Source organism: Stegastes partitus, unplaced genomic scaffold, assembly GCF_000690725.1.
Source record: "Stegastes partitus isolate 25-593 unplaced genomic scaffold, Stegastes_partitus-1.0.2 Scaffold688, whole genome shotgun sequence".
Classification (NCBI taxonomy): Eukaryota; Metazoa; Chordata; class Actinopteri; family Pomacentridae; genus Stegastes; species Stegastes partitus.
In genome coordinates this window covers 183,407-196,138 of record NW_007578419.1, presented here as the reverse complement: position 1 = coordinate 196,138, position 12,732 = coordinate 183,407, and the positions used below count along the sequence as shown (strand labels likewise).

Below are 12,732 nucleotides of genomic sequence, written 5' to 3'. Positions count from 1 at the left end.
AACCTTTTTTCAAAGCACACAGAAAACATGTGGCCACTACAAAACTATCTCTGTATGTCTCATTTTCTCTGTCTGTCACTTTGAGCAGCACTTTCAGACAGCAGTTAAGCAGTAAAGCTGCCTCACTTCCCTTAACCCAGTGGAAAGAGTTGCGGTTAGTCAGGGGTTCCTATGTAGATGAAAAGGTAAGATATGAAACATGACTGAGCTCAGGCTTTTGCTTTTTGAAAAAAAACAAGGCACTTAAGAGGGTGAGAATAAGGTGAAACCGATCACAGCAACTTAACTCGACATTAGTGTGCGAGATTTTTGTTTTTTTAAAGTGCATTAAATCATTTGGTCAAGATTCAAACATGTCATAGAGAACAACAGAAGTACTTCTTACAGTTAAACGCTGCAGCTATAGGAAGCTCATGCCTTCACTCAAATTAATCTACGGCTTCAGCTAAATAAAAAAATCACCTGGACTGTCGTTGGGGTTTATTATTGTCCCATGATTACCCCTGAACCTACAGAAACAGTTGACAGCCCATCACTGTGCTACTGCTGCAACAAAATATGAAGGGATGAGAATATAAGTGCACGACTAGGCTATATTGAATACTAGTAGTAACCTGCATTTATTTTAGACAGTTTATGACACGTCGTAAGAAATTATTATCAGTTAACAAATACATTAACAAACAATGAATATATTAACAAACAGCACAGCCGCGAGCTAAGACGTTACCCTGCTGATCAGTTTAGAAAGCATAACGTACATGTTCCACTGCAGGGCACAGCTATAGAGACTGCAGGAGTTTGCATGCTACGGTAGATCACAGGTCTCAGTTTAACTCATTATGTTAAGCAGCATTCAGCAGCACTCAACTGGCCATGTGGAGGATCATAAGACCTGCAGGCGGGCTGGCGGCGCATCCAGCATCGGCAGTGACTCAAACCCGACCAACACTGGCTGAGCTCAGATCGTAACATATTTGAGAATGGATGGAGAACGGCTTACCTGGTAAAACTCCCTCAGCCATGTTTTCTGTAGATTTTCAGGCTGGAAAGAGAAAAAAAAAAAGAAAGGCTGTTAGTGACAAGACTATTTTATATATAATAACACTAATAGGATTGAACTTTAATTTCACTTTTTATGCAGAGCTGGGTTCCAACAGGCACTCCATTTAACATCTGGTTCCTGCTAAGCACTCATTAAAGGTTTCATTAAGCTTCTTATCGAACCTTTAATCTCCCCTGTGTCACTTTCACCAGTTAAAATCGAAAACAATCACTAAGCGTAGAATATATCCGCTAAATAATGTTAATGCTTAAATTGCAGCATTTGAACTTCTGAGTGTTTCTGCTTAATGTGCTCTTTGCAAGTTGGTATTTCTACCTGCCCAACTACTGTTTGTTAGGCGGAAGAAATGTAAATCTGCAACCACAGTTACCTCAAGATCTCGATTTTGTAGTACGACGACGAGAGCCTGAGGACTCTTTGCAGGAGAACTTATTATTTGCGGTGTAGTAGCACGTGTACAATAAACTCGAAGTCATATTATATTAGCTCCTCTTGTTTTTCAGGTTTTACCTACACATTGCTGCCACTAAATACCTCTGTGTTTTTGGCTTCTCAGTCAACAAACAATGAGTGCAACTCCACATTTAAAATTCAAATTCACTAAAATCCCATCAAACCCCAACCCGAGACATGTAGGATGCACTGCGACAGACAACCAAAATATACCAAAGCAACTTATGGCTACTGATGAACCACAGTACCAAGAACAAACACACTGCTGCATGAGTAAAAGATGGAGGGCGTGCATACTATATGTATGTAAATCTATGTACAACCATGCACTCATATGTATCTCGACTGATCCATCGCTTCACTCTCATTACTGTATTTTTTCTCTCAGGGTCACAAATCTCAGCTCCACCGACCACCAACATGCCTCTAACCATCCTTCCTTTTTCTCACCTCCTTTTGCTCTGCCTATATCTGTCATTCTCTCTCGCTCGCTCTCCTCCACTTTAAAAGGCTATTCCCAGACCTGGACTTCATTTGGTTTGTGCAGTGGAAACAGAGACAGGGCCCTGGGCAGTCTACCATTTAAGGAGACATCTCCCTATGTCGATAACTAGGTCTGATGAACGTCTTTGTGTGTGTGTGTGTCTGTGTGTGTGTGTGTTCTGGGGAGTTTGTCCTAACAAGACTGGTCTATAATAAGAATACACAAGGGATCTGCAGGCTCAGTTGGTATCCGTAGCAAAGCCCTAATATATTAGAGAAGTAGGTGCTTTGTCCATGGATGGCATGGGGGCACGAGGCGCGTCAAATACCTCATCACTTTTATACCTTTATCAAAATACTTACTACACACTGAAACACAATGCTAATTTATTGAATACTATTTATTTTCGCACAAATATTTAACATAATTTCGATTTAGGCACAAACACAACAAAAATGTGCTGTGATGTGATGTGAAGTCATCTCTGTGTTCGTTAAGTTCAATATAGTACAGTACAGTGCAGTTAGTCAAGAAGATTTTCAACAAGAAAATTAGCTTAGCTTAGCAATAAGACTGGAGGCAGGCGAAAGTAGCTACCTTGGCTCTGCCCAGAGTTTAAAAATACCTCTAATACTGTTTGTTTAATCCACATAAACAACTGTGTAAAAGTGTCAATTTGTGGATTTACAGGAATAACAAACTGTAAGTATGACTTGCCAAACAACAGTTTATTCATCCACCCGGCGTGACTGTACACAACATCTCCAGCTATAGCAGCAGCTTTCCTGGTAGTTTCCCCGTGACTCTGGTAAATCACTGCACCTGGATGTCGTCTGCCAGGAAACAGTTGGAGTGTTGATTATTGGGCTTCAGATATATTTAGAGGTAGCATATAAATAAACCCAGGTTAGCCGTTACCCCCTGCTTCCAGTATTTATGCTAAGCTAAGCTAACTGTCTCCATGTCCGCTTAACACGCCATCACAAAGAGTGGCATCAATCTCCTTGTTTCACTCTAGGGCAGAAAGCAAAGATAATACATTCCAAATAGGGATGCGAGTGTCCAATGGTTGTTCGATTCATGAGCCTGATGGAGTTACAGGTGTGTTTGCTGACCCCATGAAAGGGTTCAGAAATCGAGCGCACTTCCCTGCTGTCTAATCGCTAATTGCTGTTGATGAACTCTTTCGTATGAAGTTGTAAAGAAGGTGTCTAGCTACTGTCTGCTTTATCTAATGCTGACGCTAAGTTTGAAAATTTAACACAGGCTGAGTTTTGTCAGCAGAGAAACAGTTGCTCCTGAACGCTGCCAACGTTCAGGAACAGCAGGACTCGGATCAGATGCTTCTAACAACATCTGAACCAAAGTGATGAAGTGCATCTATGACACAGCTCAGCTCTGAGCATAAAAATGATTTTGAGGTGGCAGTAAATACTGACAGATTTCCTGGACTGACAAAGTTGCTGCAACAGTATCTGAGGACATCTGTTTGAGCTAAGCAGCTGTTTTCAGCAGCTGGATGACCATTAACTACAGTAAACAAATCAGTGCATCGTATAGATCAGGGTTATTTTGAGATCGCCGTAAAGAGACTAATAACTACTGTGAAAGAGTGCAGCTCATTTGCTGTGGACAATACATAGGATTAAGTGTCAACTGTTTTATCACAATATGGAAAAACATCAACTGTATTTCATGAATTTGAACAATTATTACGTTATTGATTGCTAACATGGCAAGCATCCCTCAAGGAAATTGTTTCAAATTTGCCTTCGATATCCCAATCTACTCTTTTAACATCACACAAGTGAATCAATCCAGGAAACACAAGCACATCATTTTGGTGATGTCCTGGATATGCGCGTTAAAAATAGTTCACCTGTACTTTCCACAGATATACCACTGACATACTAACAGATTAATGAATTGGGTCAGGAGCTTACCCTCTGATATATGTTGACATTTCCAAGGGCACCTAAATGTCTCAGGACTTAGCAAGTGTGTGTGAGAGTGTGTATGTGTCTCAGCCAGATCAGACAGAGCATAGGTCTATATAAGGACATAAGCAGTGGACCTTGTCATCAGTCACATGGATGGAGGAAGAGAAAAAGAGAGTGAGACGGAGACAGGAACAGTAAGGTTCCAACCAGAAAGTTGCCACCTGACCATCCTGGTAATGTTGCAAAGTGTCAAACGCAGTCACAAGTTTGTGTGTCTCAAGTTTGGATCCTAATCCTGTGAAATGTAGGATCCCAGTGATAGTACCATCCAGTAACATGACAGCCCTTGACGAATCATCCAGATATTTTTAGCTCTTTCCATTGGTTGTTTCTCACAGGACCACTACTAGCCGCGCTCCCTGCAATTTCAGAAGTTTCCCCGTGTTCACACTCACATCACACAGACATTCAGCAGCACAGAGCGCGCAAAAGATAAGATAAAATTTACTGATCTCTCACTGGGGAGATTTACAAAAGTAGTAAATGTAAACTCTCAAAAATCTCTCTGCAAGTGTATAAGAGAAAAACACGATAATGACACGATAATGAGTCAATAAAGGCATGCTACTGACAGTTTTATAAACAAGTCAAGCATTGTGTCAGGGGAATACATGTCCTAGATCATCTTGGTGTGGAGAGAAAGCAGCTACATCCAGAGCTTTTCTAGAGCACTCAAATTTAGCCTGAGCCTCCAGCTCTGATGTGCAGCTGAGATGTGTGATGGTTCTGGGGAACAGATGTTGGCCTTGCCAGGGTGGCTCGGAGGAGGGCCGGTGGGCCCTCGGAGGCCTGAGCCCTGGAGAGAAAGTGGGCTATTAGCAGAAGGAACGGGAGGACGAACCAAGTCTATATCAGTAGCCTCGGCACCTCTCCACCCGCCCTCCACTTACCACAAGTTAATTTGCAGTTAATTAGAAAGTGGGGCTATACAGGCAGAGAGGTAAAAATAAACCCATACCCTCCCCAGCCTCTCCTCCACGTACACCTCCTCTTCCTCCACTGGCACTTTCACTCGCTTAGTTCTCTCCACCTCCTCTCTCTTCTTAGCCCGTGCCTCTGTTTTCTCAGTCGATGGCCTACTTTTCAGACAGCGTGGGGAACTAAGAGACTCCGCTTGGGTTTTTAGTGCAAATCCATTTAACATCCCTTCAAAGAAGGTAGATTTTAAAACCTTGCCATCTTGACAAGCCCATCAACAAATAATGGGATAACGAAACTTTCCCACTGTCCCATTAGACTGTCGACAAACCATGACAAAAGAGCTAGCTCGTCCTGCGCATCGCATTTTCACTACAGGGGGAAACAGTGGACAGAAATGTGACTTTCAGTGTGATGAAACACACCCTTATCTTTCATTTCGCTTTGATCTGACAATAAAACCTCACAATGTCAACGCTATCAGCTCTTCTTTGAACTAGGACAATAACACAATACCTCTTTTGGGTACTGACTGTAGGCATGACTATCTTGTGACAAGACATTTGCCGATTGCAAATGCCCAGTCTTTGAATTGAACAAATACCATGCAAAGCACTGCTGAAGGAGGGAAATGTAGTGCCATGCTACAGGGTCAAAGCCCTTGGTTTGGTAACTCAAGCTATTAAAGTTGCACTAGACAACAATTTTGAATAGAAATACAGCTAAATATCATTTTTGTTCACCAAAATTACAAAAAAAAATGCGTTCACACACTCTAAAAGCGTCAATCACTGCAAGTACTTTCACTTTTACATGCAGTTTTTACTGGAACTACCTTCTACGCCAAAAAATCTATTAACAGTGGCATCTAAATCCCAACGTGAGGCTGCAACAGAAAGCATCCTGTCTACATGTCTGTAACTGTAAAGTGCTCCTATTTGCAGAAAATCAATTTCAGTGTAATTTGTGGTGATCTCTACCCGCAGAAAGTAAGGAATCAAATTTTGCATGAGTAAATTTTTCTCACTAGATTGTGCTCACAAGTCAACCACAAATTAGCAGGAATGTCCTCAGTATGAAATCTGTACTATAAATCCTAACAAAGTGACCATGAGTGTCCTCTTCCCTCTTTAGACTTGGTATGTGCGCATGCCTCTGTTTGGTCAAATCCACACTGTGAAGCTGGAGGTCACAACCTTCAGTCTTCCACAGTGTCAGAGGTCATGACCCAAAGAACACAAACTGTTCTTTCCTGTGCAGCTCCTCGGTGAGGCATTCTTTGGCTTACAGTGCAGTCACATTCCCGACCCCGGCTCAGCATTACAGAAGGTTGTTTAAACCAAGACTGGCAAGGAAATTACGTCAAGGCCGGTCCCATTAAAGACCCCTGTGGCGATCTGCTGGGAACACATGGCCACCACATGAGTTTCCTCCTCTTTTTTTTTTTCTCCCACCTACGCCTCATACTCCAAGTTATCCTCATGCTGTTGGGTCCATTTCATCTACAATTTCATTATTTTCATCAGGTCCTGGTGAATACTAAGTTTGTCCATCCACTCATCTCCTCTGGCTGTTATTCTGATTCATTCTTCTCAACTCTCCTAACAAGCACTCACGTTCTCAGACCAGACTGGCATGGGGTAAGAGAATTATATTTAAAAAAGAACAGCTTTGCACTGCAGCTTGCAACCTCTATAATTGAAAAAGAAGAGAGTGGAGATGAGGAGTCTTAAAAAAGCAACGGTTGCTTGGTTACACCTGGCACTAATACCAGACACACACAGGTCTACCACAGGAAAGAAAAAAGCAACATCCGAGGTGCAACTTACAAACCAAAATACAGTTTAGTGTGGCTCTAATGTGACTCTCTCTCCACATATTTGTGTCTGACACACATTCATGTGGAACCTCGGTCTAAAGCAAATGACTGAAATAAACGACAACGAAGATGTGCTCAAGTTTGCTTAAAGGAAACCTGAACATGTAGCATAGAGTTCCTACCTGGCTACTACAGACAATAATACTAATACCATACATTATACTATGAAGCCAAAGGAGGAAAATACTCATCAATCTAATATAGTCGAAGGAAAATCGTACATCATTTTACTCATGAGATTCTTTTTAATGGTCGCCACAAGTATTATTCATCCTTTGAAAACAGCTGTATGAAGTCGTGGGTGGCTCTGGAGGAGTTTTGTCAGCCTGAGGAGATCACCCTAATGAAGCCATCAGGGGTTAAGTCGGTTTCAGTTCGGAGATGACAACGTCTGCGCTGCGAGCCGAGGGGAAAGAGCTGGAAATACGTGGGAATTTTACCAGGCAGGAAGGGTCTAAGGAGAGATGCTATTTAATTGGAACAGGGGATGTGTAGGATCCTGGTTTTTTTCTAGCTAAACCCAGGCTGGAAAATAAAAGTCAGTGCCTCGGTGCTGTTTATATTATATTCTGCCTCCTGCGAGTCCCACAAGTACAAGAAGTGTAATATTAAATTGCTGGAATAACCGTTTACAGTCCACATCCCCTTTGGTCAAACGCTCACAAGCCTGGTGTGCTACATACAGGACCAGGAACGGAGTTTGTGTTCTCTTTCTTTTATAGATTTTTTTTTTAATTCAGCAGCCAAATGAAGTATTTAGTTGTGTACATTTCTTAGCGCCAAAAAATCTTGCTTCCACACCTTTTAATGTCAAACTTTTAAAGTCAGTAGTGTCGTTGTCAACACTCTGGACAGCAAAACTACATTACTACTTTAGCAGAAAATCCATCCATCCATCCATCCATCCATCCATCCATCCATCCGTCCATCCATCCATCCATCCATCCATCCGTCCATCCATCCATCCATCCATCCATCCATCCATCCAGTTCAGTCTTGTTGGTACCTCCATTTATTTACTATGACCATATGGGGGCAGGCTATGATATATCACTTTATAAATACTGATACTGTAAGAATGTTGACTACAGATCGACTGATATGTTTTTTCCAACAGTGACACTGGTTCCAATTATTAGTTATTATCATGAAACTGATAACCGATATGTTAATCAGTATATTTTTGCAGCAAAAGTGAAAATAGCCATGTCAAAAATTGGACAAACTCTTTCACAAAACTTTATTTATGTTGTATATATGTTCATTTGCAAAAAGCTTTTTAATATTTGTCATGCACCATCAGCAGGATTGTGGATTGTTTTTCCATCCACCTTATCAATCTAAGTCTGATATTTACTCTCCTTTTAGCTCNTCCATCCATCCATCCATCCATCCATCCATCCATCCAGTTCAGTCTTGTTGGTACCTCCATTTATTTACTATGACCATATGGGGGCAGGCTATGATATATCACTTTATAAATACTGATACTGTAAGAATGTTGACTACAGATCGACTGATATGTTTTTTCCAACAGTGACACTGGTTCCAATTATTAGTTATTATCATGAAACTGATAACCGATATGTTAATCAGTATATTTTTGCAGCAAAAGTGAAAATAGCCATGTCAAAAATTGGACAAACTCTTTCAGAAAACTTTATTTATGTTGTATATATGTTCATTTGCAAAAAGCTTTTTAATATTTGTCATGCACCACTATCAGGATTGTGGGTTGTTTTTACATCCACCTTATCAATCTAAGTCTGATATTTACTCTCCTTTTAGCTCCGTTTTTGTTCTCCACCACCTCTGTAAAAACAAGGCAAACATGTGGCTTTAGCTGCTAAATGTTCCATGATGTTCCGGTTATGGCTAGGTGCTAACTCTTGTTCAACGCATGGCAGGCTGCTTTTTGTGGGTTTATCAGGGTTCTTTATTCATACTGTGTCAGAATGACCTTTCATAAAAATCTGTGTACAGCACATATTCAGTAAGTCATGTACAATGTGAGTAAACAAACCATGAGCGGAGCATGATAAGTACAAATGGATCCCTTTTTTCACATCATAACCACCTCATTTGCCATGCAAAATGAGACAATAAATCAGTGACAGCTTTTATTGCCAGGAAGGCTTCTGCAAACCACAGCTCACAAAGCAGAATGTTTTCAAAGAGAATGCTTTTACTGCTTTGATATTGTTCCACACTGAGCCGAAATGGAGCCTGTACGAGTTCTTAATAACGGGATGTTATTTCCTCATATCCAAACACAAACAACCTAATTAATAACAACAAAAAGTTAAAATGTACAGCAGTGGGCACACAAGAGACGCCCTTCGCCTTGTTTTTTTTCCGACCCGTGTGGCACAGCTCCTTGTGCATGGGCAGCTTGTGTGTGTTGACAGACTGTTTGAAAGGAGGTTATTGGCTTTCAGGGGAGCGGGCAGCTGACTAAAAATACCCTGGCTAGATGGAGGCCCTTGACTGAGGGAGGGGATCTGAGGAAGGAGAGCAGCTGGAGTGTCGGCAGCGGGTTCGGTTGATTGGCTGGCCCCGCGTCCTTCAACAGGTTGCCGCCGATGCCACTTTCCCTAACAACTCTAATCCACAGCGGCTCTGTGGAGGCCGGATGACGCAGGTGTGTCCCCTCAGTGTTTTATGTAACTCCACATCAAAGAGGCTCATTATGGGATTAATTAGAGCAAACCCACACTGAAACACTAAATTAGACCTCGGCTGGCCCCTGAGAGACGTCTTCATCCTTCTAGAGATTAAGGTATAGAAGTATGGAGGAGGCACGGAGGAACGCTAATGCATCAGTATGTTTGCAACAAAGAGCCTGTTGGATCATCAGATAGTAAAGAAACAGATCATCTAACTGGGGTAGAACTGAGACAGCATGCAAGACAGTACCGCCGGCACTATTTGTGCAAACAAACGGGTCAACACACACAAAAATACAGTTTAAAATGTGCACTACATCCAAGGTTTCGTCCAAATTTCGCACAAATTTTAAACAATTTTTCGATACTAGCCAAACAAACTCTTGCCACACAATACTAGTTCTTGGTATAAACAGCTGGTGGCATTAATTCTCTAACTGTTTCAGAGCAAGTAGGCCCAATAAGATCATGTATCAAAAAGAACACCCGTCAAAACGTCAAAGCGAGGTGTGAAAACATGACAGAAAAAAAAGTCATTTGTGTTTGTTTCATGTGTTAATCTGATGGTGCAGTATCTATGTGCGTAGCCGAGCACCGATCTGTCTGATATTTTTATCTGTCATTATTTGCGGTCTCCTCAGTGGGGGAAGAGCTTCAGTGATGTTTAAATCGTACGCTTCATGTACGTCATTCGCTAAGGCTGTCACATTTTATTTTTAGCAATACGATCTTTCTACCTCAGGCAAGTGTGAAGCACGACTGTAATATTTCAACTTTATTTCATTCTTTTTTCGCCTTTAGATGCAGTCAGATGTCACTTAAATCGGTTCATTTATAGCATACCTGGGGGTTTTCAGAAAACAGCGGCTATCCTTGAAATTTGGACCCTGCTAATTAAACGTACAATAGATACAGTGATGATAAAGCATGTCTCCAGGAAATTCGGAAACAGCAGCTTAACACCCCCTGAAAGTCTTGTTTATGTCATCCAACTTCTCTCACTGCTGCAGCGATGCAGACGTTGACTCCCTGGTGCGTCAATTCGTGGTGACATCACTGTTAAATGCGGTTATCAATACAGTAGAACACACTTATCGGCACATTAACTACACCCAGCGGTAAAACCGTCAACCAGAGAGGGTAGCGGCATCCTCCTTTAAACCTGGTGTTGAGTCTCTAACAGAACCTTAAAGACTGAATTGGTCTGTCAGCACTGGATATTTGTGATGCCTTGCAGATAATGCCAATCTGAAGTATAATAGTTCAGCAAAGACAGCTGGAAAACTTAAGAATGAGAACTGCCTTTGCATTGGTAAAAGCCTGATCTCATGCCATTTTTTAATTTAGTGAGTAACTACAGCTAAATAAGAACTAAAATGTTTGTTTCAGCTTCTGGTAAGTTCTTTTATTTTAAGTTAAACTGCTTATTCTTATGTGTGTATTGTCTCTTGCTCTCTCCAGGATGTTTTTCTGGCTTTTAGTCGATGCTTCCTGGGGAAACATCAAGTGTCGAGAATAGAGTGTTTGTCTCTAATTGATGTTAAAAGCTTTTTCTTCGATACTATTCAGGAGGCAGCGTACTTTTAGGCTTAATAACAATGAAGAGTGGCAGGAAGGATCAAGGGATGAGCTGTAGTGGGGTTTTTTTTTTAAAACTGTGGCTGTACCTGCGACAAGAGTTACAGACGCCGTTGAAGGTAAAAGGGCATGTAAACGACTATTATAGTATTCCCACAAACGGACATGCAGCCACCCCTTTTAGTGTGAATCAACACTGCAATCAGCCGGGATTTGTGTAGATCAAGTGTCATCAGAAAACAGGAAATTACAGCACTGAGAGCAACCGCAGCTGTGTGGTTTGAAAGCTTTTTCTTCACTGCATGAGACTGCAGCACACACGTACAATGCCATTCAAACGCTCGCACACCTAGACGGATGGATACAGTATCTGCTGAGGGAGACTGCGCAGTGATCGCTCAGGTGCTAATGAGCTGTCATGTTTCTTCCAATAAATTATTCAAGCGCATATTTCTCTCAAAGACGACAGGAGCTCTGTGGGGAAAAAAAAAAATCGCAGTTTGTAATTTACAGCTAAGGCAGGATTTTACAAAAAAATAAATAAATCAAGGACATTTTTTTCATTATCTTGGAAATGGCTTTTCACCAGAAGACTCGGTATTCAAAAGGTGCTACATTGTGCAATAAACACTAGGCCTAAAGGGAGCTCGGCAACTGACAGAGCAATGCTACTATCTGAATAGTGTGAGCTCTCCCACTCACACCTCTGCCATGTGTTACTCAACACAGACAGCGAGCTCCCTACAACAATATGATGCACAGAGCTACAGCAGTGCGCTCAAATAGCTCTTAGTGAGAAGTCAGAAACAGGAACCTTGAATATAAGGCAATTTCCAGTGAAAGACCACATGAAAGACATGTGTGACGAAGCAATTTTTGCGTCACAATAAGATGTTCATCGTTCGGTAGAAGCATGAACATTATATATTTATCATTTTGCAGCAGCGTGTTGTCAAGATATCTTAATTCAGAAAGATTTTACTGAGATCTGGTTAAATACTGACATGTAAAAAAAAGATTTAACAACACAAACTGTAAGCGTTCCTTTAACGTGATATTCAAAATGTGTTTATCGGACAAGTGAAACCACTGATCTGGTAGAAGAGCAGCACAGTAAAACCTCAGTACGTGCATGTTAATGTTTCATTGTTCATGTTGCATTTTGATCACGTCATACCCAGCAGCACTGAGGTGCTGTTAGGAATTCAACTCAGAATTGCACAAATGCTCCAAACCACTGGCTTTCAGGGCTTACGGTGGTGGCTTCAGACCACCTGCAAGTCTGTGAGAAATATTAAATGCTCTCCACCGTCACCTGCTACAGAGGACGCACAGATTTAAGCATTAACCCTCTAAACCCCAAAACCTAAAACCTAATTTATCTTAGCAAGAAAACTGTTGAGGAAAAAAAAAAAGGAAGAATTTCCCAATATTCAACTTTGCGACAGTCCATGACCTCATGGCATGTAATGTCAGGAAGAACAGCAGAACATTCAGTGAAAATTATGATTATTTCAATAACAGCATTCATTATTTTACATTCCTAAGAGCAACACTCAGCTGCGACCAACTGTCACATGACAAAAATTCAGGCTGTATTTACATGCAACAAAAGATAGTATAATAATAATAATAATAATAATAATAATAATAATAATAATACATACTTCCTTTATTTTTTAAAAATA

General features: G+C 41.1%; 1 protein-coding gene across 3 annotated transcripts in view; it reads right to left on the bottom strand.

Annotated features, from left to right (window-relative positions):
• The window catches only part of inpp5a (inositol polyphosphate-5-phosphatase A), a 180,261-nt gene that overhangs the window by 135,280 nt on the left and 32,249 nt on the right, over positions 1–12,732 (bottom strand). For all 3 annotated transcript variants that reach the window (XR_520513.1, XM_008290645.1, XM_008290646.1), the window contains exon 2: positions 1,004–1,045. Coding sequence is in view for 2 of the 3 variants with exons in the window: in XM_008290645.1 (XP_008288867.1) it covers positions 1,004–1,045 (42 nt within the window). In the remaining variant the exon portion in view is untranslated. The remainder of the gene's footprint in view (positions 1–1,003; positions 1,046–12,732) is intronic.